At 48.2% G+C, this 24670-nt stretch overlaps 1 protein-coding gene across 1 annotated transcript in view; it reads left to right on the forward strand.

Annotated features, from left to right (window-relative positions):
- The window catches only part of CACNA1B (calcium voltage-gated channel subunit alpha1 B), a 283808-nt gene that overhangs the window by 152633 nt on the left and 106505 nt on the right, over positions 1–24670 (forward strand). The window contains exons 8-13 of the mRNA XM_083875784.1: positions 28–143; positions 6796–6852; positions 7510–7584; positions 9604–9693; positions 13129–13338; positions 21762–21874. Of these exons, the coding sequence (XP_083731910.1) occupies positions 28–143; positions 6796–6852; positions 7510–7584; positions 9604–9693; positions 13129–13338; positions 21762–21874 (661 nt within the window). The remainder of the gene's footprint in view (positions 1–27; positions 144–6795; positions 6853–7509; positions 7585–9603; positions 9694–13128; positions 13339–21761; positions 21875–24670) is intronic.

The raw sequence follows: 24670 nt of genomic DNA on the forward strand, positions 1-24670 counted from the left end.
TGTTTTCCCTCTCCTCTGTGCCCGCAGTGAATTTGCCAAGGAGCGGGAGCGGGTGGAGAACCGCCGGGCGTTCCTCAAGCTCCGCAGGCAGCAGCAGATCGAGCGGGAGCTCAACGGGTACCTGGAGTGGATCTTCAAAGCAGGTGAGGAGGGAGCTCCTGGGCTGGTTTGGGTGTGTGTTGGGGCCAGTGAGGGCTGGTGATGGGCTCCAGATTTAGTCCTTGGTGTGGCAAAGCCTACTCTCGTTGGTGTTGTTGGAATTCTCCCTGAGCGTTGATGCTGTTTTACATCACAATGATGCAAAGACTTCAATTTCAGCAGGCTGAAAATGATTCCTTTATTTTTGGGATGTGTCTGTCTTTTATACTATTCTACACAGACCAATTTAATTGGTGAAACAAAGGCAAAACCTCTTCATTCACATTGGTCAGAGCAGAGGGACATCAAGAACAAGCCCCTCCTAGGGAAAGGAATGTAAACGAAGTTTACAGTTACAAAAACACTTTTCCTGTTTACAGAAAATTCCTTGAGAAAAGAATTTCAGAAAACCAAAACACCTCAGGCACAAACCAGGGGTAAAGAGCATTTTCACCAAAGTCTTTGCAAAAGGATCTTGTTCGGTTTGAGCAAAACTGAAGGAGCTGAGCAAACGTGATTGCTGAGATCAAAGCATTGTCCTAGAACAGGATAATATAAAAAGTGATGGAGTGTGGATACACTGCACCCTCACACCGCAGCAGGGGCTCCCAGATAAGGAAAAGGGTTTAAGCAAAAGAGTTTAGGAAAAGAGTTTATGTCTCACCCCTGAACTTTTAAGGAAGAAGAACCAGAAACTTCCGTGCTCCTTTCACAACTGGCCCAGTGTCAGGACCAAAGCACCTGTTGGATTTTTTAGCTGTTCCTCAAAAAATTGAGCTATTTTCTATTGGGTAGCAAGCCAAAACCCCTCCTAAATTGTTGAATACTTAAGAGAGAGCACAGAGATTCTCCTGGGCTTTTTGGGGTGTCTTAGGGACCTCCCTGTGCTGAACTTTTGTTCTGTATAGTTCGTTAATTTTCTTCTTTAATCAAAACCTTTTTTGTTTTTTCAAAACCTCTCTGATCAGCAATATCACTATTTTTTAAAAGCCATTTTTGAGAGGCTGCTGACATCCCTCAGAGCTTGATACACCTTTGTGGGGCTAAAAACACTCACAGAGAACTGTACCAATAATTCCCGTGTTATTCACTCCCTGCCCCAGCTGGTTGATCAGTCTTTCTTTCTGTGCTGGTAAAACCCACCCCAGTGGTGTTTTTTTTTTAGTCAGCTTTTTTTTATCAGTTTTTTATCACTTGCACAGAGCTCCCCCCAGCCCACATTACCATCTCTTTGCAACCATTGGAACTGAACATTGCTCTTTACTGCAACTTTAACCAGAGCCCAGACACATTAATTTAACAGAAAATAACATTTTTATCAGACTGAAACGATTGCCAATAACCTCCCTGCCTTATGGAGGAGCTGATATTTATATATTGACACAACCACAGTCAATTCTTTCATGCAGCACCAGGAAAATGGGGGGGGGTAATTTCCTCCTCACTTGATTTTCAACTCCTGAGCCAAGTGAAAAGGCCTTTTAAAACAACGATGGGGGAGGAAAAGAAGTGCTGGTTTCTCAAATGGATTCCTGGGTGCCATTTTAGACAGATCAGCTTCATCTCTGCTCTTTACAGCTGAAATGTAAAATAGAAATATCAGCAGTTTATGTGGTGCTTTAAAGCCATTACTCCTTGTAGCACTGCACAGGGTGGCAATTGAGGGCCACTTGTGTTGTCAGACTTCTATTCACTGTGGCTGTTCAGCAGCCACTCTTCATTCTGTGCTTCTGGAGGAATCAGAAAATAAAGAATTCCTTTTCCATTTAGAGCCTGTCTTCTCATTAGTTTACAGCTTTTGTGCAGCCTCAAACTCTGATTAATTCCTGGCTTGCCCAGTGGTTCTCTGGGCTTCTTCCTTTCTCATCCTGTCTTGCTTTTAAGGCTCTGGGGTGATTTTTGGTCTCTAAATCCTGATCTCCATCAATAAAACAGAGCTGAGAATTCCCCTGCAGGGTCGAGGGTGGCTTTGTGTCACTCTGCCCATCACCAGCTCAACTTGGGATGGAGAAATTATAAAATGTCCAGTCAACCTCTGCTCCAATTCTCACCCCTGTGGGAATTCCTGGCTCTTCCATTTCTTTCTTACCAGGGCTGAATAAATGCCACACCAATCTCGAGAAAAACTACTGGAAAAAAATGCACATTTTTTAGCCTAATAACACACGATCCAGAAGGTTTTGTGGAACAGGGGAAGTGCATGGAAAAGAGCTGAATCAGGGAATGTTAAAAATACCCTGCAAAGGCATTGTTGAGAATACAATGGGAATATAAAAGAGCCTCCTAGTGCAGCTGAATAATAACAGTAATTAAAATCAGCTTAGTGGCGTTAATAAAATCTTTGAATAAAAATGTGGCGTGAAAGGCAAAGCAGAGCAGAGAATCCAGGACTGAGGCACTGGAAACTGGGGCTGTGCTGTCGCCTGGGGATTTCCCAGCTCCGAAATGATCTGGAATTCCTTGTCCAGGATCCAGCCAGGGAGGACACACAGGAGTGGACAGAAATCCCTCCCAGCAGCCCCAGGCAGGAGGTGTTTGCATAAAGGGAAGAGCAAAAGCTCCTGGGATTCTGCTCTAGTGGAGCTCTGGAGGGTTTGGTCATTATTCCTGGGAATATCTAATTGTTTTTAAATCCTTCTGCCAGTCTTGGCCTTGTTGGCTCTTGGAGCAAAGAGTGCGACGTGTTAACAGCTCAGTTTGATTTTAAAAAATAAACCAACCTTACAGAGCAGAGAATTCCAGGACTGGAGCACTGGAAATTGGGGCTGTGCTGTCGCCTGGGGATTTCTCAGCTCTGAAATGATCTGGAATTCGTTGTCCAGGATCCAGCCAGGGAGGGCACACAGGGGTGGACAGAAATCCCTCTCAGCAGCCCCAGGCAGGAGGTGTTTGCATAAAGGAAGAGAAAAATCTCCTGGGATTCTGCTCCAATGGAGCTCTGGAGGGTTTGGTCATTATTCCTGGGAATATCTAATTGCTTTTAAATCCTTGTGCCAGCCTTGGCCTCGTTGGCTCTTGGAGCAGAGTGTGACATGTTAACAGCTCAGTTTGATTTAAAAAAATAAACCAACCCTACAAAGCAGAGAGTCCAGGACTGAGGCACTGGAAATTTCGGCTGTGCTGTCGCCTGGGGATTTCCCAGCTCTGAAATGATCTGGAATTCCTTGTCCAGGATCCAGCCAGGGAGGACACACAGGAATGGACAGAAATCCCTCTCAGCAGCTCCAGGCAGGAGGTGTTTGCATAAAGGAAGAGAAAAATCTCCTGGGATTCTGCTCCAATGGAGCTCGGGAGGGTTTGGTCATTATTCCTGGGAATATCTAATTGCTTTTAAATCCTTCTGCCAGTCTTGACCTCGTTGGCTCTTGGAGCAAAGAGTGCGACGTGTTAACAGCTCAGTTTGATTTTAAAAAATAAACCAACCCCACTGAGCTGTGTCCTGCCCTCACTTTAAATCCTTTCTGCAGCAAGAAGAATAATTCAGGAGTTCTTTTAATTACTTGTCTTTCTCTAATCTCCCTCTACCTTGCTTCATCTTATTTTTTTCCAGCTCTAGAGCCCCCAGAACCAATCAGCCCAGTCCCATCTCTTCCCCTGGAAGCCTCACCAGGTTTCCAATATTTCTAAAATCCTCCCTGAGCATTTGGTTAATTTGTTTTGTTTTTTTTTCCCCTCGTTTATTTTTGATGCAAGGCAGGAAAAGGGGAAAGCTGCATTCCAGGGCTTCATGAAATGATGTCTTAATCCTTAGAGATGGTTTTTGCTCTGTAATTTTTCACATATTCTGTGCAGTTTCTGGAGCTGGACGGGAGGTGCCCTTGTCCTTTGTAATGCTCAGGTTTTTACCTCAAGAGTTGTTTTAGACCCACGGGGAGTGTGAGTGACTGAAATAATTCCTTTATCTGTCCCTGCTTCCCCTCAGCCAACAACAATTCCAATTTAACATCATGGTTATTGTTCACTGACCATTCTAAACTGTCTTTAATGTTTCTCATCAATGTTTGTAATTTGAATTATCACAGAATCCAGACTGCTTTGGGGTGGAAAGCTGGACACAGGTCTGGGTGACAGCTCCAGGGCAGGGAGGTGGGAATTATGGATTATGGAATGTTACAGGTTGGAAGGGACCTTAAATCCATCTCATTCCACCCCTGCAGCAGCCTTTGGGAAGGGTCTCCCTGCCTGTCCCACCCCTGCCTTGTGTTTCAGGGCAGTCAGACTGGGAATTGCCATTTCATTGCTCCCATATTTTACCCCCCAGACAACACTACAGCTTTCCCTGGGGAGGATTTCAGAAGAACCTTTTAGTCTGAGGTGCTGGTTGCTCAGAGAAGCCTCTTGCACTGTCTAAAAAAATCACATTTCACTCTTCTGACCTGTCTTAAGGAAACTTGAAAACCACCTGAATTGCAGGTGGGAACTGCAGGCACAACTTGTGAGTTTTTGGAAGGACTTTATACCTCTTAAAGTGCAGCTTTGAGCTCATCTGACCTTTTTAACCCTCTCATCTCTCCTTTCTTTCACATCTCTGCTGCATTCCTGTGCACTTTTGTATTTCCTTCCCCCTCTGCTGAGGTTTCCAGCTTTCCTCACTCCTTGGTATTACTTTTCAGCCTTCTCACTTTGCTGTCTTATTAAAATATCGTCGGCTCTCTCTCCCAGATGATTAATAAAGAGATTATATAAGGCTTGTGTGGCTTATAGAGGCTTATATAAGGCTGATCCCTCTGGTATCCTCCCAGACAGCTCTCAGCTCCACACTTTGATGTCTGGCCTCTGGTTTGTTTGTATTTATTTTTCTGAAGTTGCTCTTTCCATCTAAGACTGGTTTAAATGGACTTTAAAGCCAAAATTTGGTGGGAACACAGTGTCAGATGTTTTAGAGCCCAAATCACACTGATGGAATCACAGGCGTGTGAATTCACCATTTATAAGAACAGGAAAAAGTGTGTGGAAGTGTTTTCCAGCTGCCAACTCCATGTTTTGTTTGCTTTGGGTTGTCCTTTATGCCCTGGGAAACTTCAGGAAATTGGGTTGTTGCTGGAATTCTAAAAAAACTGGATTTGGGGATTTTAGTACATTGTAATGTGTGTGAATCAAGATGGAGGATTTTGGGTGTTGTCTAAGTCCTTCTTCTTCGCCTTCTTCTTCCTCCATCTTCCTCCTTCTTCACCTTCTTCTTCCTCCTTCTTCATCTTCTTCTTCACCTTCTTCACCTTCTTCTTCCTCCTTCTTCCCCTTCTTCCTCCTTCTCCACCTTCTTCTTCCTTCTTCTTCATGGGTTTAGGTGGTTTTCTGTAATTGGGTGAGGAAGGTCCACATTGCAGGCCTTGGGTGGTCATTATTGAGTCGAAAGTATAAATAATACAGGTGTCATCTCGTTATTAGGAGATTATCTCTTAAATAACCTTGGAAAGAGTGAAAAGCTCTCCATTTTTACCTCGTTTTTCTGCCTTGCTAGTTAAGCTCATGGCTCATGAGTCTGTAAATAGATAAGATATTACAAACAACCAAGTCCAAACTCAATCTCTTATTTCCCATGTCATTCATCCTGACCTTGGCAGAGAGAGGGAGAAAAGAAACCAAAACCATCACAGGTTGTCTTTCACACAGATAAAGATTATTCCATTTGGGGAGGTTGGTTTGTAGTGTTTCCTGATTTTTTTTTTAATTTATTTTTTTTAATTTAGGACAGTGCAAGGTTGTATTTTGGAGATGAGTTGCAGAGGAGTGGAAGGGTGGTGGTGCAATCACAGAGCTCCCCCAAGGAAAACTTGCTGTGGGTTTTATTTGGGCAAAGATTGGATGTGGTGGCTCCGTGGTGACAATGAGTCTCCTGCCATGTGGCCCTGCTGCTCTCACCCTCTGATCCCCATGGCTGAATCCTGGTGTTTTGGAGACAAAAGAGCAGTGATGGATGTGGAGCACCTTCCCCAAACTGTCTCCAGTGTGGATGGCCATGAGGGACCTTCCTGGGGCTTGTGGGGACGCGTGGTCCTGCCTGGTCTGGAGGAAAGTCCTTGGGGATTAGGAGAGCTGGGTGGAGAGCCCAGGGGGTGTTTGTGACAGGAATGTCACAGGGGAAGGGATTTGTTTGGAATCTTCCTCCTGTGCGAGAGGGACACGGGCTGAGACACACATCCCTGAGCCAGGAATAACTCTGCAGACTCTGTCAGGGGTGGGCTGAGTGGCACTGGGTGGGCTGTGTGCCACTGGGAGAGGCTGGATGACACTGAGACAGGCTGGGTGTCACCAGGATGGGCTGAGTGGCACTGGGACAGGCTGGGTGTCACTGGGTTGGGCTGAGTGTCACCGGGATGGGCTGAGTGGCACTGAGACAGGCTGAGTGCCACTAGGACAGTCTGGGTGGCACTGGGACAGCCTGAGTGGCACTAGGAAAGCTGGGGGCCACTAGAACAGGCTAGGTTGCACTAGAAGGGCTGAGTGGCACCAGGACAGGCTGAGTGGCACTAGGAGGGCTGGGTGGCCCCAGAACAGGCTGGGTGGCACTGTGACAGGCTGGGTGGCACTGGGACAGACTGGGTGTCACTAGGAGGGCTGGGTGCCACCAGGACAGACACCACTGCCCCACCAGCCCATGTCACAGCACGGCCGGGAGGAACCCGATCCTAACCCTGTCCACTCTTCCTTCCCCAGAGGAGGTCATGCTGGCCGAGGAGGACAAGAACGCCGAAGAGAAGTCCCCTTTGGACGGTAGGTGTCTTTGCTGGCCATTCTCCTCCTGTGCCATGGGAGTCACCGCTGTCACCTTCTCCTCCCGAGCCAGGAGGCCGCTCCCGCATGCCCCCGGCACAGACCCAGCCTCAGAGAGCCCCTTTCTCTCCCGGGGCTCCCGCAGGCTGCAGGTGGCCGAGGAGCAGATATGGGACACCCCAGAGCGGCCCGGGATGGGGACGTGCCCTCGGGGTCGGTGCCCAGGCCCTGCCGAGGGCGGCCGAGGTGTTGTGAGCGCGGGGTTGTAGAGGCCGCAAAGAGGACGGAGAGAAGAGCGAAAATAATAATAATAATAATAATAATAAAAAAGCGCTGACCGAGAGAAGGAAGGCAGGGCTCCGGATGGATTCGGCCAAGGGACTGAGCCCCCTGTTAGCTGTAAAAGCAGTAAGACATAACAGGGTGTGGTGATCCTTCCTTCCGACGTGCAAGCAGCGAGGCCGCGGGGATGCTCCCCCTGGGCCTCAGCCCCCACACAGCCCTTTAGGATGGCGCCAGCCGCTCAAAGCTCAGTTAAAGCTTCTTCCCTCTCCCTTTTCTGACCATCTTTCGTCCTCCCATGTCTTCCTCCTTTCCCCTTCCCCTTCCCTTTTCCCCCTGCTCCTCTTTTTTTTTCTCCTTCCCATTCACTGTCAGGGAGGGCCGCCTCGGAAGGGCCGATTCCTCAAGGCACGGCGCCGGCAGAGACTGGCAGCGGCAGCAGCTACAACAGTGAGTGGATTGCAAATCACCAGGGGCACACAGGGGCAGCTTCCTTCCCTCCACAGCCTCCCCGGTGCCCAGGTCACCGCTGAAAATATCCAGGTGGTTGTTGTTTTAACCTGGCTTCGAGTTGTGCCACTCTGTTGAGTGGTCCAGGCCTGGTGATCTGGGCCCGGGGGAAGGTTTGGGGCTGGAAGAGCTGGGGCTGCAGGTCAGGGCTGAGTGAGGTGTGTGTGCCCGGGGGTGTGTGTGAGCTGGGGGAAAAAAAAAAGCCTGTCCCGAGCTGGGTGCAGCCAGGGCTTGTCAGGGCTTCAGCTGGAATTTGTGTCCTGGAGGAGCAGGAGGAGAGGTTGAGTGCTGTGAGGAACTCGAGATGCTCAGGCTGCTCTGAGCCTAAAGCCAAAGGAGCCTGAGATTGTTCCCAGCCTTTTGGAGCAACTGGTGTGGATGCTCAGGCTCCTCTGAGCTTAAAGCCAAAGGAGCCCAAGATTGTTTCCAACCTTTTGGAGCAACTCAGGCTCCTCTGAGCCTAAAGACAAAGGAGCCTGAGATTGTTCCCAGCCTTTTGGAGCAACTGGTGGGGTTGCTCAGGCTCCTCTGAGCCTAAAGACAAAGGAGCTTGAGAATGTTCCCAGCCTTTTGGAGCAGTGGAGCAGCCCACGTCTGTGGTGGCAAATTTTGAGTCTCCCAAAACAGAGGGATGTGGCATCCAGAGGAGATGCACAACCTCACTGCCAAACACACGGAGGAATTTTCTGGGGGAGAAGAGAAAAAGCTGCTCAATTCACGCCAGGGAGTGTTGGGAAATTTTCATCCCGGTGCTGAGGATGGCCCTGGACATGCTGGAGTGTGCTGGGACAGACAAAAGCCTGAGAGACCCCAAAGCTGGAATTGCTGGGATTGAGGATTCAGCCTAGAGCTGGGTGGGACAGCAAAGAGCACAGAGGGTTCTCTACAAAACAACAGATCCAGATGGCAGGTTCAGAGCATCCTCTCCTCTCCCAGCCCTTGGGTGCTCCCTTGAAGTGACTGAAGCACCACCTTTAGGATCAGAAAACGCATCCAGGTCTGTGCCAGGGCAGGGCAGTCCTGTAGGGTGCGGGGATGTTGTGGAGGAGCCTCCCCGGGGCAGTCTCTGCAGCGTGAGTGGCTTTGCTGTGTGTGCCCACGGACCAGTCTGTATCACCACACCGTGGGGTGTCTTACTGCTGCTAGAAAGTGCTGCTTTGGTTACTGTTTGTCTCGAAGCTGTCAACCAAACTTGTACCAACGTGATTTGTTTTCCCTTTCTGCCACTTCTCAAGGTTCCACAGGTAGGTGGTTCTCCTGGGAGGAGCTGTCCCCAAAGTGCTCCTGCCTCGCCCTGCCGTGCTCTGGGTGGACAGTGCAGAGCTCTCATTCCCTCTCGGAGTAAATGTAGTGATGGTTGCCCTCCCCACTAAAAGCTGCTTTTGGAGGAGAATAAAAAAAATAAATAAAATAAAAAAGTGTTTTCAAAGAATTCCCCACATCCCCAGAGGGCAGGGATGGCACAGTGGGTGCTGCTCAGAGGCTGCTCACTGATGTGTGAGCATCCCTTCTGCTCCTCGAGGCAGGGCTGGGTGATAACCCGAGCTCTGGTAAACGCTGATTTCCTCACTGCCAGCAGCTCTGACGGTTCCAGGGGTGGCAGCGCTCATCTCCCAGCCCTGGAGGGGCTCAGGAAGCTCCAGTGTCCCTGCCCAGCCTTGGAGCTGTGCTGAAAGGGCCCAGCAGCTGCAGGGACCCCCCTCACCACCCTCCTGAGTCTGCTGCATGAAGTGGAACTTGCACACAGCTGTGCCTGGCAAACCTTCAGGAGCTGAAAGAAGTGAAGCTCCCTGGCCCTGCGAGGTTGTGGGTTGTCCGGTTTGCTCCAGGGTAGCCTGGTGGGAGAGCTTTGAGCTGGCACTGGGAAGGAAATGCTGGTCCTGGAGAGAGTGAAGGGAGGGGGAGAGAGAATCCACTCTGCATCCTCACAGGGGTATTTTCTCTTTAATTTGCACGCAGTGTTGAAAAGAGCCGCAATAAAGAAGAGCAAAAATGACCTGATTCATGCAGAAGAAGGTGAGGACCATTTCACAGACATTTGCTCCGTTGGTGAGTACTGGCTTCGCATCCCCCGAGGTTTCGATCTCCACCTGAACCTGTCCATGCCATGTTTCCTCCTCTGGAGCTCCTCCTTGCCTCCAGGAGCTGCAGTTTCCTCAAGGAGAATGAATTTCCACTGCTGCTGCAGCAGCACTCGACTGCCCAAAGCAAAAAGCTCCGTGGCTTCACCCCCATCCCTGTGCTGCCTGCCTCAGCTCTTGCATGCTGCACCCTTGGGAGAGCCCTGCAAGGCCTGGGGACAATCCCTGCTGGGCTGGGGACAATCCCTGCTGGGCTGGGGACAATCCCTGCTGGGCTGCCCATCCCAGGATTCTGCTTGGAACCTGCTCATTCATGCTACTGAACCCCAAATGTGCTAGACAACACTGCTGGAGGGGGCCACAGTCCCCGTTGTCCACTGATGGGTGGGCAGTGACTTCAATTCTCTCATTCTTGTCTTAGAGGAAGATCTCAAAGCAGTTTTAAAGCCAGATCTTGGAGATCCAGTGCTGAGCAGGGTGTCCTGCCCTGTGGGGCATTGCTGTGGGGTTAATTTGGGCTCCTCAGGCTGAGGAGGTGCTGCACCTTCTGCACCTCCCAGAGCTGATTCCTCTCCCAGCTGGGGAGGCTCTGGGCACTCAGCCCCCACCTCAGGGAGCTGCTGGAGCCAAACCCCCCTCACCATGGTTGAGTTCTCTCCTGCTGCTCTGCAGTGGGGGTGCTCTGCTTCTCCCCGTGCCTGTCGTTGGAGTCTGTTTTGCTGCTGGAGCAGCAGATGTTCTCATTATCTTCCAAAGAAATGTCTTGGCAGCCCAGTCCCCACGAAGCAGCAAAGCCTGGATTGCACAGGAGGAGCAGCACAAGCAGCACATTTGAGAATCCGTGGCTGCCTGCACGGCATGAGTGCCTCAGTTGCCCTTTGGAAAGTTGGCACTGATGTGTTCAGGGGTCGCAGACGCTGCTGGAATTATTTATTTTCCCCCCATCCCTTTAAAGGAAGACACGGTTGCAGGAAATGAGAGTGGCTTTGGCATGTTCCTGACACCAGCACTGGGCTGCCCCCAGTCCCCTGGGCTGCAGGGCTTGTGCTGCCACTTCCAGGAGAGGTTTCATGCTGAAAAAAAGGGCAAAAATGCAGCAGCCTGTGTGCATTTTTGGTTTGGTTCGTTGTTGGGTTTTTTTTTTCCCCTCGGATCCCTGCATGGATAACAAGGAATGGTCTTTTTTTTTTTTTTTTTTTTTTTTTTTTTTTTGGGATATTTGCTCACGGTTGCAATAATGACGAGATCTTTGCCTCCAAATCCAAGTCCCTCCAGGCTCTGGGCAGCCAATGCCATGCCAAAACAGATCTTGGAGTTCAGCATTTCAGGTGGCAACGGATGAGGAGCATCTGGGCTCGGGAATAATCCCAGGCAGAGCTGGGAACTGTCTCGGGAGCATATGGCAGGGAAAAATAACAGCAGTGCTTTCCACCTTCTGCCAGTGCTTCACCCACTTGGGAAAAGTGGCTTTTGATTTTGATTCATGGAACGAGTCAGAAGAGAAGGAATGGATTAGAGCAGCTACTTGTGCAGGCTTGTGACGAGGCTGAAATGCAGAGCACAAACAATCAGATCCCGTGGGCAATTACACAAAGAGGATCTGCTTTGGAGAAAAGGTTTTTTTTTTTTTTTTTGGATGGTTTTCTGTGATGTGTTCAGATGGGAGCAGAAGGAGCGTGGAAGAACTGACAAATAATCCCTGAGTGCCAGTGAAGGTGCAGCTCAGGCTGGGGGAGGCTTTGCCAGGTCTCTCTCTGGCCATTGGCTGAAAATGCTGCACTTTTATTCAAACACCAGCACCTTGATGAGCTTTATAAGTGCCGAATAAAGCTCTGTGGTGGTAAACACTTCCCAGGGGGTTCTCTGCAGTTGTTCTTAGCTTTGATTCTTTTCTTTCCTCTCCCACTGGCTTCACACCCTCTGTGCTGGGGCACTGCCTTGATTCCCAGACACCAAAGCCTGGAGAAGGGGATGTTTTCTGTGTCAGAGCATTTTAAATATCACTGCTTTGCTTTTCTGGAAGATCAGCAGAGAGGGATGAGAGGGCAGCACTGTTCCTTTGCCAGGCTGGGAGAACAGAGGGGCTTGGATATCCGAGGGCTCTGTTCTGCTAAGGAGTGCTGTGATATGAAGCAGCCCAAATCTCAGCCTGTGGCTCTTCTTCTTGTCTTAAAGCAGAGGAGGAGCACTGTGATTTCTTCTCTTCCAAACTGCCAAAGGCAGGATTTTCAAACCAACAGAAGAACACTCTGATTTTCTTTTTTTCAGCAAGGAGTTTGTTCAAAGCCTGGCCAAAGCCAGCTCTGCTTTTGGAGCTCTGGTGGATGGCCAGAAATGTGAAATGGAGCAGAGAGCTCCCTCTCCATGGGGGAACATCACACTTGTGTGGGGCTGTGAGGCTTGGAGAACCAGCTGCTGTCACATCTGGATGCCTCATCCTTTCTCTGGCTGCTGTGGTTGGTGTTGCAGGATGAGGCTGGGTGAGATTCCCACCCTTTCCAAATCCCACTCCCAGATTTGGCTGCTGAAGGCAGAGCTCTGTGTTCATGTCACTGAGCCCAGGAGAGTCCAGCACAGGAGGAGGACACGTCCTGCTCCTCCTGCTCCATCCCAGGCTGGGGAAAGGCAGCAATGACACCTTGTCACAAACCACAGGCACAGGCACAGCCTGGCACAGTCACCATTTCCCCAGCGATGCTGCAGAGGAGCCCCAAGGGCTCCATGTGTTTATTCCCTTATTCCTGATTTCTCCTGCCTCAGCACTGCCTGGAGATTGCCTTTTTCATCTGAGCACTGCCTCTACCCCAGGGGCAGAGCTGACATCAGGGATCGTTTCTTCCATCAGCTTCCCATTGTTGAAACACTTGACTCTTTGCCAGGGTTTTGGCCTGGAGTGGAAATGGAGCTTGATAGAGGCACAATTGAGACAAATGAGTGGCTGCCCCCAAAATCTGATGCACAGAGGCAGAAATACCTGAGATTGGAGAGCGAAATGAGGAGAATTCACTCAACTCTATAGTAATTGGAGCAGGGAAAATAGGGGAGCATCTTTCCTGTTGCACCCACCCAGCCCCACGAGGACGTGCCCCATCCACACCAGAAATTCCCTGTTCCTGCTGCTCTCTTTCAACCAGGAAAAAGTGCTGAGTTTAACTGGAACCACCATGATTTCTGCAAAGCTTTGGAAGCCCAGTTTAGATGGGTGGAGCTGGGCACTGATCCATGAAGTTTTCAAACCTCCAGCCTTCATTTCTCATTCTAAGCCAGATGCCTTTGCTCAATCCATCCTCAACATTCCCAGCTTCCCGCTGAGCTGAGTTTTGGGTGCTTGAAGAACCCCTTCCAACCTTTTTTTTTTTTTTCCTGCCTGGATGGGCTGTGGTGACTCTTCTTTCTGTCCCAGGGTCTCCTTTTGCCCGTGCCAGTTTGAAGAGTGGGAAGAACGAGAGCTCGTCCTACTTCAGGAGGAAGGAGAAGATGTTCCGCTTCTTCATCCGCCGCATGGTGAAGGCTCAGAGCTTCTACTGGGTGGTGCTTTGTGTGGTGGCCCTCAACACCCTCTGCGTGGCCATGGTGCACTATGACCAGCCCGAGAAGCTGACCACTGCCCTCTGTGAGTACTGGATTGTCCCGGTTTAGGGAAAATTTGGGAGAAAACTTCCCAAAATTTAGGAGGAAACCCAAATGGCTCCTTCCCGCAACTGGTCTGGGAAAGAATTTCCTTGGAGGAAAGTGGAAAGAAGTGTTTGTTTAACAAACAAAGTGCCCACGGGCATAAAATGAATGATCTAAAACAACAAAACCTCTTGTTGCTCTGAAATGAGATGGTAAATTGAGGAAGTCCCTCACACAGTCCCCACAGAGCCTTTAAAAGGTCTCACAGCTCTTTTTTGGTTTTGTGATAACATGGGATGGGTGTCACGGTGCCCTCCTGTGACATTTAGTGACAGAAATAACCCCCAGAGGGAAGATTATCCTGTATTTGTGAAAAAAAAAAAAAAAAAAAAAAAAAATTATTTCAGTTGGTTCCTTGGTCACCTGGTTTAGCTCAGAGAGTTTAGAAGTGAAATATGAATTTTGGGTTTTTAAATGGCTCTGGTGAATAGGAAATGGTGTCTCCCTGAGGTCACAAAGCTTGGTTTAAAAAAATAAAAATGTGGAAGGTGAGGGATGGAGCTTTTGTTTTTTTTAATGAAATTTGGAGGTTGTGACTCTTCCAACTGGAAAACTCCTAGAAATTCTTCATGCTGATAGTGGAAATTTTCCCTTCTGGAGGGATGAGATTTGTTCCTCAAAGCCATTCCTTTGGCCATTTCTGACCCTATAAAATGTCCAGGAGCAAATTCATTGTTCAGCACTTGACCAGATGAAAATTAAAGTAAAACTTCTGAAAAAAAAAAAAAAAAAAGCAAACAGAAGACTGGGAAAAAAAAAAAACAAACCCAAAAAAACAACCCTCAGATATTTCCAACAGTCTAACAGTGTTGGCTTAGATCTTTAAAGATCTTTATCTCCCTAATTTGCCTTGATTTCTCTATAAATTAGATACTTAAATATTTCTTGCCTCAGATCCTCAGGTCTTGCCTTATTACAAGGAAGGCAAACTTTTGAAGTTGTTTTTTTTTTTTTTTTTTACTAGACCTGAGAGGTCAGGAATACTGAGTGCTCTTACATCAAAAGCTCCTTATTAATATTTGTTGAAATATTTAATGCCACCAGGTAATGGAGCTCTAATGAGAGATGTATAATAAGGGCAGAAATTTCTTTCAAGTCTTTTTTTAATTTTTTTTTTTTGGCAAGATTTCTACTAAAAAGAGAGACAGACCACACAGAGAAGTCACTCTTCCTTATCCATTACCTCAGTTTACCAAGGGGAAATAATAAGCCAGATTGGCAGAGTAATTAAAAGTTTGGAGGATTAGGATTTCCTCTGGAATTAGGATTAAATCTTTAGGAAGCAAACCCCACACTTGAAGCTTTTCAACTCAAAAAAAAAAAAAAAAAAAAAAGGGTTTTGCAGGTTGACAAAACTCAGATTTTGGAGCACCTTATGCAGTGACTTATCCAAGGGGATGTGGAGAAATCCATGAGCCAGAAATCCATTAATATTCCAGTGAGGGCTGGAAGGGCTGGGTCTGTCTCTTGGAATTAAAGATTCTCCTCCAGCTGGGAAACTTTTCTGACACAGAGGCCACAAATGAGGCTCCCAATCCATCCCAGCTGAAGACAAAAAAATAAGGGAGAGGTTGGGATTAAGGATGGATCCATTTTTCAGGAACTCTGCATTTGGCCATAACACCCAGAAATGTCAATTAGTGCCAGGAGCACTTGGGCAGAAAATTTAAAATTTTTGGTGTAGATCCCAGTGCCTTACATTTCATGGAAAGTCACCAAAAATTGGGATTTCTTTGGGGGTTGAATCCTCAGCATCCTCCCAGCCTTTGCAGCCTCTCAGTGTGAGCCCTGAGGGAAACAGGGACAGGGACTTGACAGAGAAATCCCAGAGTGGGGCAGGGAGGGGACCTGACAGGGTCACCTGGGGCCACCTCCCTGCTCAGTTGGGATTAGGGATGGATCAAGTTCAACCTCCTCAATTCCAAGCACCCCATACCTCCAAACCCTCCCAAATTCCAAAATAAGGACCTGTGGGTCTACACTCACACCTGGCTGAGCACTGGGGATGACCTAAACCTTTCTGCCCCTTTCCTGGGGGATGTCAGACTTTCCACAGCCTCACATTCCTACAAATCCCTAATTTCATATTGAGTGCAGGGAATCTTTGGTGCCTCGAAGACTTTGCTGGTTGTTTTGGCCACACTGGACGTGTCCCCTCCCTCCTGCCCGGATCACAAACATCTGGGAAGGAGCCCAGCTGGGGCTGAGCCCTCCAGGAATGCTCCTGGAAAGCCCCAAAATCTGCACAAATCCAGCAGAGAGAGGCAGAAGGAAAAAGCACAAAACCAGCTTAAAAACAGCTCCTGGAAATAGTTGGCAAAATCCTTTAAGTGTGAGAGTGACAGAGTTTAAAAAATGGCTTAAAAGTGAAGCCCATGATGAGGGAATGTCTCTACAGAGGAGCAGGACCTGGCTGGGGGGATGCAGAGCCAGAGAGAAACCCAAAGTTCCCCATGATGTTGTTTCAGGGAAGGAATGGACTGAGGAGGATTTGTGTGAGCAAATCCAGCAGCAGGAGAGGAGCACAGCAAAGCCTGGGAGGATCTGCTAAACCCTGCAACTCTACCCAGGCACCTCTAATTCAATTATACCTGTCCCTCTGGGGAGAAGTTTAATTACATTACAAATTAATTTTACTTAAAGAACAGTTGGTAAAAGCCTACGGGTCTGCATTGATTTATTTCTCCCTTGGTCTTTTCTTTTTAACTTTTCTGTTTTGAATTGTTCTGATTAGCTTTCTCTGCTTGATGCCCCCACATCTCTACAACTGCTTTGGAGGAAGGACTGCAGGAGCTTTGGAGAGAGGCTGGGGATTTCTTTAGCCTTTATTGAAAGAACTGATGAGGAATTCTTTGAATTCTTGTGATATGGTTAATACTTTGTGCCCCTGTAATTATCCTCAAATTCAATCAGAAGGCTGGTGGTTCAAATGGGTCCGAGGGAGTGATTTTCCCTCTTGACCTCTGAAGGGTTTGAGTCTGACTCTGTGTCTCTGTGCGAGAATGATGAGGAGTCTCAAGGTCTTGATTTTCTGGGTTTCTCGCGTTGTTTATTAATTCTTATCTTACAATTCTCTGTGTCCGGCCAAGGTGTTCACAGCAGCTCGGACACGATGGGACTGCCCTGTGATGGGAGGTCACTCTGCTTTTATTCAGATAACTACGTGTCTATTATTCACAATTCTGTGCCAATGTCTATCACCTGCACTAACAGAGTCATTTCTACTTTGCCCCAATCCACTGAAACTCCCCTGTGCCCACGTCACTGCAGACAATGGAGGCCAAGGGAGAAGGAGAAGAACTCAGGGCACCGCCCTAAAATCTCCATTTTGTCCCTTTGCATCTACACTCTAAAAATCCCAAAACTACAAAATCTTCCACACGGTGATAAACTCCACCACTGTCTGTCACACATTTGTGACTTGCAATTCTTCTCTCTGTTGGAAGTTTTTCCCATGGACCAAAATCAAAGCCTGTGTCCTCCTGGGCTCTGTGCCAGGCAAACCCCCCTGCACAGACCCCAGACCCTTTTTCTCGGGTCCCAGACCTCTCACTGAGGTCTGTGACCTTCCAGGGCCCCCAGAGGGATGCCCTGGACTCCAACAATCCTTCTCTGTGTAAAGGACTCCAGGGCTAAATAGGATTTGTCCTGCTGCAGATGGACACTGCTCACCGAGGCACAGAGCTTTGCTTAAATAAGCTGCATTTGCCTACAGAATAATATATTCCATGATTTCATTGTCATATCTTCACTGTCATTTCCACCATTTTCTGAGGAAGAGGAGATTTCTGTCACAAACCAGCTCTGGGGTGGCACCACTGAGGTCTGGTAGCAGCAAGGATGGATTTTCAACTGAGGGCTCCCCAAAATCCCTGCTGGGGACACGCTGGGGGTGCAGAGGGGAGGGTCCAGTCAGGTCCAGCTGTTCCAGCTGTGGAAGCAGCTGCAGGTGTCGGTGCAGTGCAGGAGCCCCAGGGATGGGGCTGAGCTCCCCTTCCTTGGGGTGAAATTGGGACTGGAGCTCTCTGGGTCTGTGGGATGAGCTTTAGGGACTGTGGGATGGGTTTTAGGGACTGTGGGGAGGAGGTTTCAGCACTGGATCACTGAAGTTTCATTTGGTGCCTGCCCTTCCCAAATCTCTCTTCTTTCTCCAGCAAATCCTTCAGGGATCCTTCCCAACTCTTTAATGTGTGTAGGAGCTCAGATTATTATTGGGAGTTTAACTCCCAAACCCCCAATGCAGCCAAAGCACTGGAAATGAATTCTAGCTATCCAAAGTATTTTTCAGTTTAATAAAGTAGAGGTGGTTTCCTTGAAATAACATCATGACATTGTTTTGTTGCAATTATTGTTTTAAAAAGCAAATGCCTTTAATGCAAAGAGAATTTCCAGGCCTCAAAGCTGGAATTCCTCATGTTTGATCCCATTGCAGCTTCTGAAATTCTCTGGACTGTGGCAGTTAAAAAGCTGACTGGAATGCAGTGGAACATAGGAAATTTGCAGAAATTTATTTTCTGATAAATCCAGTATTTTAGCACAACATTTGAGCTGTTATGGCCTGAGAACCTCCTCTCTTCCCAGTGCTGAACCTCCTGTTTGGGGCAATTCGGCCTTTTTTTTGGTGCTGTTGTTGCCTTTGAATCTTTATTTCTGTCTGGTGAGCATTTCACACCTGCTTGGGCAAAAAGGGGGGATTTATGCCCTGCTGAGGTTTAATTTGAAAGGACAATAAGGAGAGAGAAGTGTCAGGTTCAGCACCTGCTTCTGCTGCCACTGGACTCGGAAATGGGGCAGAAATGGGATTAATCCACGAGTGATTGACAAAAAGGAGCTGGTGACTGTAATTAGAAGCCTAATTCAAAGGTGTGGGGTGAAGGGATGTTTGCATGGCCTTTGCCAACAGCACAGCTTGGAAATGAAATAAGAGTGTTTTTTATCAAAATCTCCCTCCTTAAATCACATCACAAAATGCTTTGGGTGAGGCAAATGAAATTAAGGTGGAGGTTTGAATATCAGGAGGCCCAAACAACAAAATTGCATTTTTTTTCAATTATTTAGGCAGGGCCTTCTCAGAAGAAATCAAGTGTTGGATGCAGCAGCCTCTCCATGGAGCCAATTCCTTCTGCCCGAGGAGTTCAGGCTCTGAATTTCCCTCCCCTCCATCCCAGCCTCGCTGGGCTGTGATTTGTAGCATCTGGTACCTGCTGAGACACAGCTCCTGCTGCCAGCTCTGGGCTCTGCTCTGGAATTCATCAGCTGGGAGAGGCCAAGGGTGGCTCTTTGCAGGAGGAGCAGAAGGAAGTTGGTTTTTTAGATGCTCCAAGTTTTAAACATATCCTGGCTTTATATATATATATGTGTGTGTGTGTGTGTGTATTTTTTTTTTTTAATATAATCAAATATTTCTCGATTCTCTTTTGCCACTTTCTAGCTTTTTTCCATGTGTGGTATTCTGGGTTTTCAGGCTGTGTCACTCTGCTGGTGACACCTTTGCACTTGTGACACCCGGGCTGTGGTCAGCACCTTGCATTAACCTTTGGCTCCTTCCTCCTTTTTGGCTCCTGTGGGATGATGGTGATTGTCTTGGCCAAGCCTCCTGAGGTCTGTTGGTGCAAATTTGCACTTTAAAAACCACTGCTGAGGATTTTTTGTTGTTCTGTGGAAGAATTTGAAGCGTGGGCAGAGAAAGAATTTGACTGGGGCAGAGATAAGGGGATGAGAATGTCCCTTCCAGAGATGTGACACACCTAGGGGGCTGTGCATTGCTGCTGGAGCATCCACTGCCTCTCCCTGGGATTTTATCAGCTGATAAAAAGTTTTATCAGCTTGGATAAAGCTTGTGAAATCTTGATATCAATCCTTGGGATAGGAGAGCACCTGGAAGTTATTCCAGCAAGGCAGCACCTGCTGAGTGTGAGACCAAACAAACCAAAGTCCCTCTCCAGCTCTCCTGGAGCTGCTTTAAGCCCTGGAAGGGGCTCTGAGCTCTCCCTGGAGCTTTCTCCTCTCCAGGGGAACATTCCCAGCTCTCCCAGCCTGGCTCCAGCCCCAGGTTTGAAGAGAAGAGAAAGAGAAAAGTCCCAGCTCAGTCAGGGGTGAAGAGGCTTTTCCTCAAAACCTCCAAGGTGAGGGAATTGTGCTGCTCCTGTCCTGTGCTCCTCCCCGAGCACTGAGATCCAGAAGGTGGAGAGGCTTTTCTCTTCCTGGGAAAAAGGCTTTGGATCTCAGATTTTTGTCATCTAATTCCTCAACTGGGAACACAGTGCCCTTGAGAGTCTCCTTCAGTGATCTCGCTCCTGTTTTTTCAAGGAGAGCAGGTCAGGTGGGATAATTAATATTTGCCTGAAATTTCCTCTCCTTTTGCAAATGTTGGACAGGTGTCCTTGCAGGCTCCTCACTAAGGTGTTAATAAAGCCTCTCTCATCTCATTATTGCCTCCTGGATTTCAGGGAACTTTATGCCCGTGGTGTTCCATGACTGGCTTTCATTTAAAATGTAAAATTTAACCCCCCCCCCCCCCCCTTTTTTTTTTTTTTTGGGTAATTGAAGCTGTGTTTTTCAAGGCATTCCCAAAGACACTCAGAATGGACCTGGGGCAGCTCTGCTCCTCCCTGTGGATGTGCAAGGCTGGGAATGCAAATCCAGGCAGGTGGGAAGGACCCTCATCCCCTCCTCTGTCCCTCCCCACACTCAGCTGAAGCTTCAGGAGGTCAGGGAATGGTGAAATCATGGAATTAGTTAATGAATTACTGATGAGGAAAAGGCTGAGTTCCCATTTAAATCTCCATGGTGGTGCCAGCACTGAGGAAGTTTTCCTGAACCTTGCACAGGGTCTTGGCTTCATCTGGAGCTTGGGGAATCCACTGCTGGTTTTAAGAGGCTGAAGAATTTTGCCATCCTTGTCTGTGCCTCGAGGACTCTGCCTTTGGAGGGACATCCCATCAGTCCTCCCATCCTGAGTCAGGAATGCTGGAAAAGTTATTTTGTGTGTGATGCCCTGAACTCTTCTCATTCCGTACTTGACAGAATCACAGAATATCCCGAGATGGATGGACCCACAAGGATCATCCAGTGTCACTCTTGTCCCCCCAACAATCCCCCCCTGGGCACCCCTGGCAGTGCTGTCCAAAGGCTCCTGGAGCTCTGTGCCCATTCCCTGGGGAGCCTGGGCAGTGCCAGCACCTCTGGGGGAAGAGCCTTTCCCTGCTCTGCAGCCTGAGCCTGCCCTGGCCCAGCTCCAGCCGTGCCCTGGCTCCTGTCCCTGGCCCAGAGCAGAGATGGAGCTGCCCCTGGGGAATCCAGGATTTTCCTGTGCTGAAATCTTCCTTGTAGCTGTTGCCCCTTTTCTGTCTCTGTGCCCCTCTGCCTAAAGTTTGGCACCATCTCCTCTTTCTCATTCCCGGAATCATAAAACTGAAATTACAGGAGACTTTCTTGTAGCTGCTGCAGCCTCTGAGAACCTCCTGTGCTGCACTGAACAAGGTGATTAATCTCCACCTTTTGAGGTTTGAGTCTTTTCCTCATCTTTTCTCCAGAGAGAGAGAGGTTTGCCTTCTGCTGTTTGGTTTTTCTTATAGTGTAGGTGGGTTTTGCTTTTTTTTGGGTTTTTTTTTTTGTATTTAACATTTCACTCTTGCCGTTGCTTATTGGCCTCCAGATCCAAACCCAAAATGCCAAAGGCAGTGTTTGCTGTAGCTTCAAGTCCTAAAAACTTGGTGTGGAAATTGAAGCCTCCAGCTCTGTTCCTTCTGCCCTTTGTTTCATCATAGGTGATAAATTTTCCCATCAAAAGCTTCCCAGGCTGTGAGATGTGAGGGGAAAAAGGAAACAGAAGGGGCTCTTCCATAATTACAGGGCTATAAAGGCATAATAAAAATAAATGTGGTAACAGGAGACACAACACCTCTGAATGTGAGCCCTCAGAGTCAGCACTTCTGTTGGGTAGAAAGGTATTTTTATCATCAGAGGATGGTACAGAAAACTTACACCCCACACCCTAAAGTTTCCATCTCTTGCGAGCACACAAGTCCCAGAACATCTCTGCAATTAAATTTGACCTTTAAAAATATTAGATCCAAGGCTTTCCTTTGAAATTCCTTTCTGGAGACAATGAGGATGTTACTTAATGTTCCTGCTCCCACCCAGGTGATTGTTGCCTTCACAGCTGGAGGCTGAACACAGCTCATGGACACAGAAAAAATTGTGCCAAACTGTGTCTGGCTCCTGTTCTCCACTCACAGGGATTTCCTTCTGCCAGCAGGACCTTGGTGCTGTGAAAAAAAGGAACAAAATGTTCCCCATGTGAAGAGCTTTACCCACCAAAGGCTCCTGGATTAATTTAATCTCTTCTCCCGTTCCCAGATTTCGCAGAGTTTGTTTTCCTGGGGCTGTTCCTCACTGAGATGTCTCTGAAGATGTACGGGCTGGGGCCAAGGAATTACTTCCACTCTTCATTCAACTGCTTTGACTTTGGGGTGAGTCACATCCGGCAGGGTGGATAAATCATGGGACGGTTTGGGGTGGAAAGGACCTTAAAATCATCTTATTCCAACCCCAGTCATGGGCAGAGACACCTCCCAATGTCCAGCCTGGCCTTGGACACTGCCAGGGATCCAGGGGAACCACAGCTGCTCTGGGAATTCCATCCCAACCCCTCCCAGGGAACAATTCCTGCCCAAAATCCCATCCATCCCTTTCCTCTGGAAGTGGGGAACCTCCCTCCTGTCACAGCATGTCCTTGGAAGCCCTGGCTGTGATGAGAAGGTGTCTCTCCCGTTCTCCAGGTGCTGTTCAAGGATGAGGATGGAAATGCACGGGAAGTGGAGCTGGGAGTGTCTCCTGCAGGGAGCAGTCCCTGTATAAATTAGCAATGAAACGCATTAAGCTTTTCCCTCGTTATCCTCCTTTTGGAAGGGGCTGTGACAGCTGGGGGATTTCATTTCCTGCAGCCCCGGGCTGTTCGCAGCATCAGCACCCCCGAGTGCTCTGATTGCCGGCACATTCTCTCCCTCCCATTTCAATGAGATGATTGAAAGACAGAAAAAAAACAACCAAAAAAACCCCACACATCTTCCTGCTCGTGTCACCCAGTGAGCAGCTTTCACCTCGAGTCACAAAGGCAGAGCTGTTCAGGCATCACCGGGAGCAGAAGAGTGTCGTGGTTTGAAAGCAAAACGAGTGAGAGGCTCCAAGTCAGAAATACAATTTAATAAGAAGAAAGGAAAAAAAAAGTAACATAAAATAAAATAAAATAAATGCAATAATACAAAAGAGCACTGCCAGAGTCAGAACACACCCTGAGCAGGGTGGTGGGAGCAGTCCAGGTGAGGGGCTCTTCCTGAAGCAGTGATCCCACAGAAAGGTCTGGGAGCTCTGCTCCTCTGGGAATCCAGTGGCTCAGGGCTGCTTGTCCTGTCCCAAATCCCAGATTCTCTCCAGGTGGGAATGCTTGGCTCCTCCCCCTGGGCATTGGGAGCATCTCCCAATGGGATGAGGAGTCGTGCAGTGGCTCCTTGATGGCCCATTAAACAGAGAGAGCTCCTGGAGGGAGTTCCCTGTGAGTCCTGGGCAAGGCATTGATGGGCCATGAGCAGAAGAGCCCAAAGGAGGGGCCTGGGAAAACACTGCCCCACCTGGTTCCAGCAGCTCATGGGGATGGGGATGGAATAAATACTGTGTGTACATCCTACACTGAAACCCAGGACAAAGAGTAAACACCTGGTGAGGTGACAGTGGGGCAATAATTCAAATTCTCTCAGTGCACAAGTCCAGGCTGGGGCTGCGGCTCTGGTGTGAACAGCAGGGCTGGGTTTGGCTCCACCCCACAAAGAGCTGGATGTTAATTTATTCATTAAAAGCCATTAGCTGTAATCTGTGCTCACACAGGAGAGCTCGGCCTCTCTTATCTCCAGTGTGGGCTGAGCAGGGCTCAGTCCTTGTGACACTCCAGATATGGAGCTTTGGATCCAGCCTCAGGCAGAGAGAGCAGCCCAGGTCACAGCACTCATCACCCAGCCCTGCTCTGACACTCTTGTTTCTGGTTTTTATCTGGCCAAAAAATGCTGGGAGTGACTCTTCCTCCACGGAGCCAAATTCTTCTGCTCCTACAGGAGGTGTTGTCACCTCCAGTGAGTGACTCTCCAAAATCCAGGGCTCTGAGTGGAGCCAATTTATTCTCCTTTTGGCCGTGACAGCCTCAAAGCTCAGAGTAAACTGAATTTTAGATGAAATCCCCCACCTGTGCCCAGCAGCCTGAGGTGTTGTCCCAAATGTGGGGCTCTGGTTTTTTGGGGTGTTCTGGCAGCTGTGGTGGCTCAGAGGGTTGGGATGGGCCCACACTGTCCATAAATTGTCCCTGAGGGGTCCAACAGTGTGTGTTGGGGGACACTCAGTCAGTGCTGGAATTTTCAGAGTCATCCTCCCTTGTCACTCACACAGAGCCCATGTCCTGCTCTGAGTTTCCCCCCCAGGCTGCCTCAGTGTGAAAAACGAGGTTCACTTTTTTTGTAAATTTTAAGAAATAAGTTTAATTAAAAAATTAAGACAATTAGGAGATAAAAAGCAAAGTAGGGCCGGCCAGGTGACTGGACACGCACTCAAGTCCATCCCCTGCTATATCAGAGACATTAATTAAATACCCTTTCTATTGCATATTCATATTCTCCATAAACTAGTTTCCATATTCCAGGAACTGTTTTGCATGGCCCCTCCTTGGGTTTGCCTTTTTAGAGCATTTGTGTTTTGTGGCTGTGTCTTCATTATCACCTCCAGCTCGGGGCTTGGTCCAGACTTTCTTCAGATGGGAGATGCTGATGGTTGGTGTATCAATAGCAGAGTTTTCTTTCCATGTTCACTGGATGTTATTTTGATTAAACAGACAGTTTAAGTGTATTTTATCAATAGCAGAGTCTTGTTTACATGTTCACTGGATGTTATCCCCACCAAACAGACAGTTTAATCAAACTTATATCAACTACTACCACTATACCTAGTTTACTTTACTAATAGCAGAAATAAAAAACTTATATCTTTACCACAACATTATTAATAATATAGCACACATCTTGCCAAAAGCCAACTTTATAAAATACATTTATAACACTCAGTTTCCTCAGATCCCTGAATCCAGGATTCTCCTTCCCCAACAAGAGCTGGGCAGGGACAGGTGATTGAGGCAAAGCAAAAGCTGAACTCGAGGAGTCTGAGCTCTGGGAGCTCTGCCCAGGGCTCCCAGGAGAGGGAACTCTGTTGATCTGCTGCTGATTCTTCCT

The sequence above is a fragment of the Zosterops lateralis genome, assembly GCF_965231275.1.
Source record: "Zosterops lateralis genome assembly, chromosome: 20".
In the NCBI taxonomy this organism is placed as follows: Eukaryota; Metazoa; Chordata; class Aves; order Passeriformes; family Zosteropidae; genus Zosterops; species Zosterops lateralis.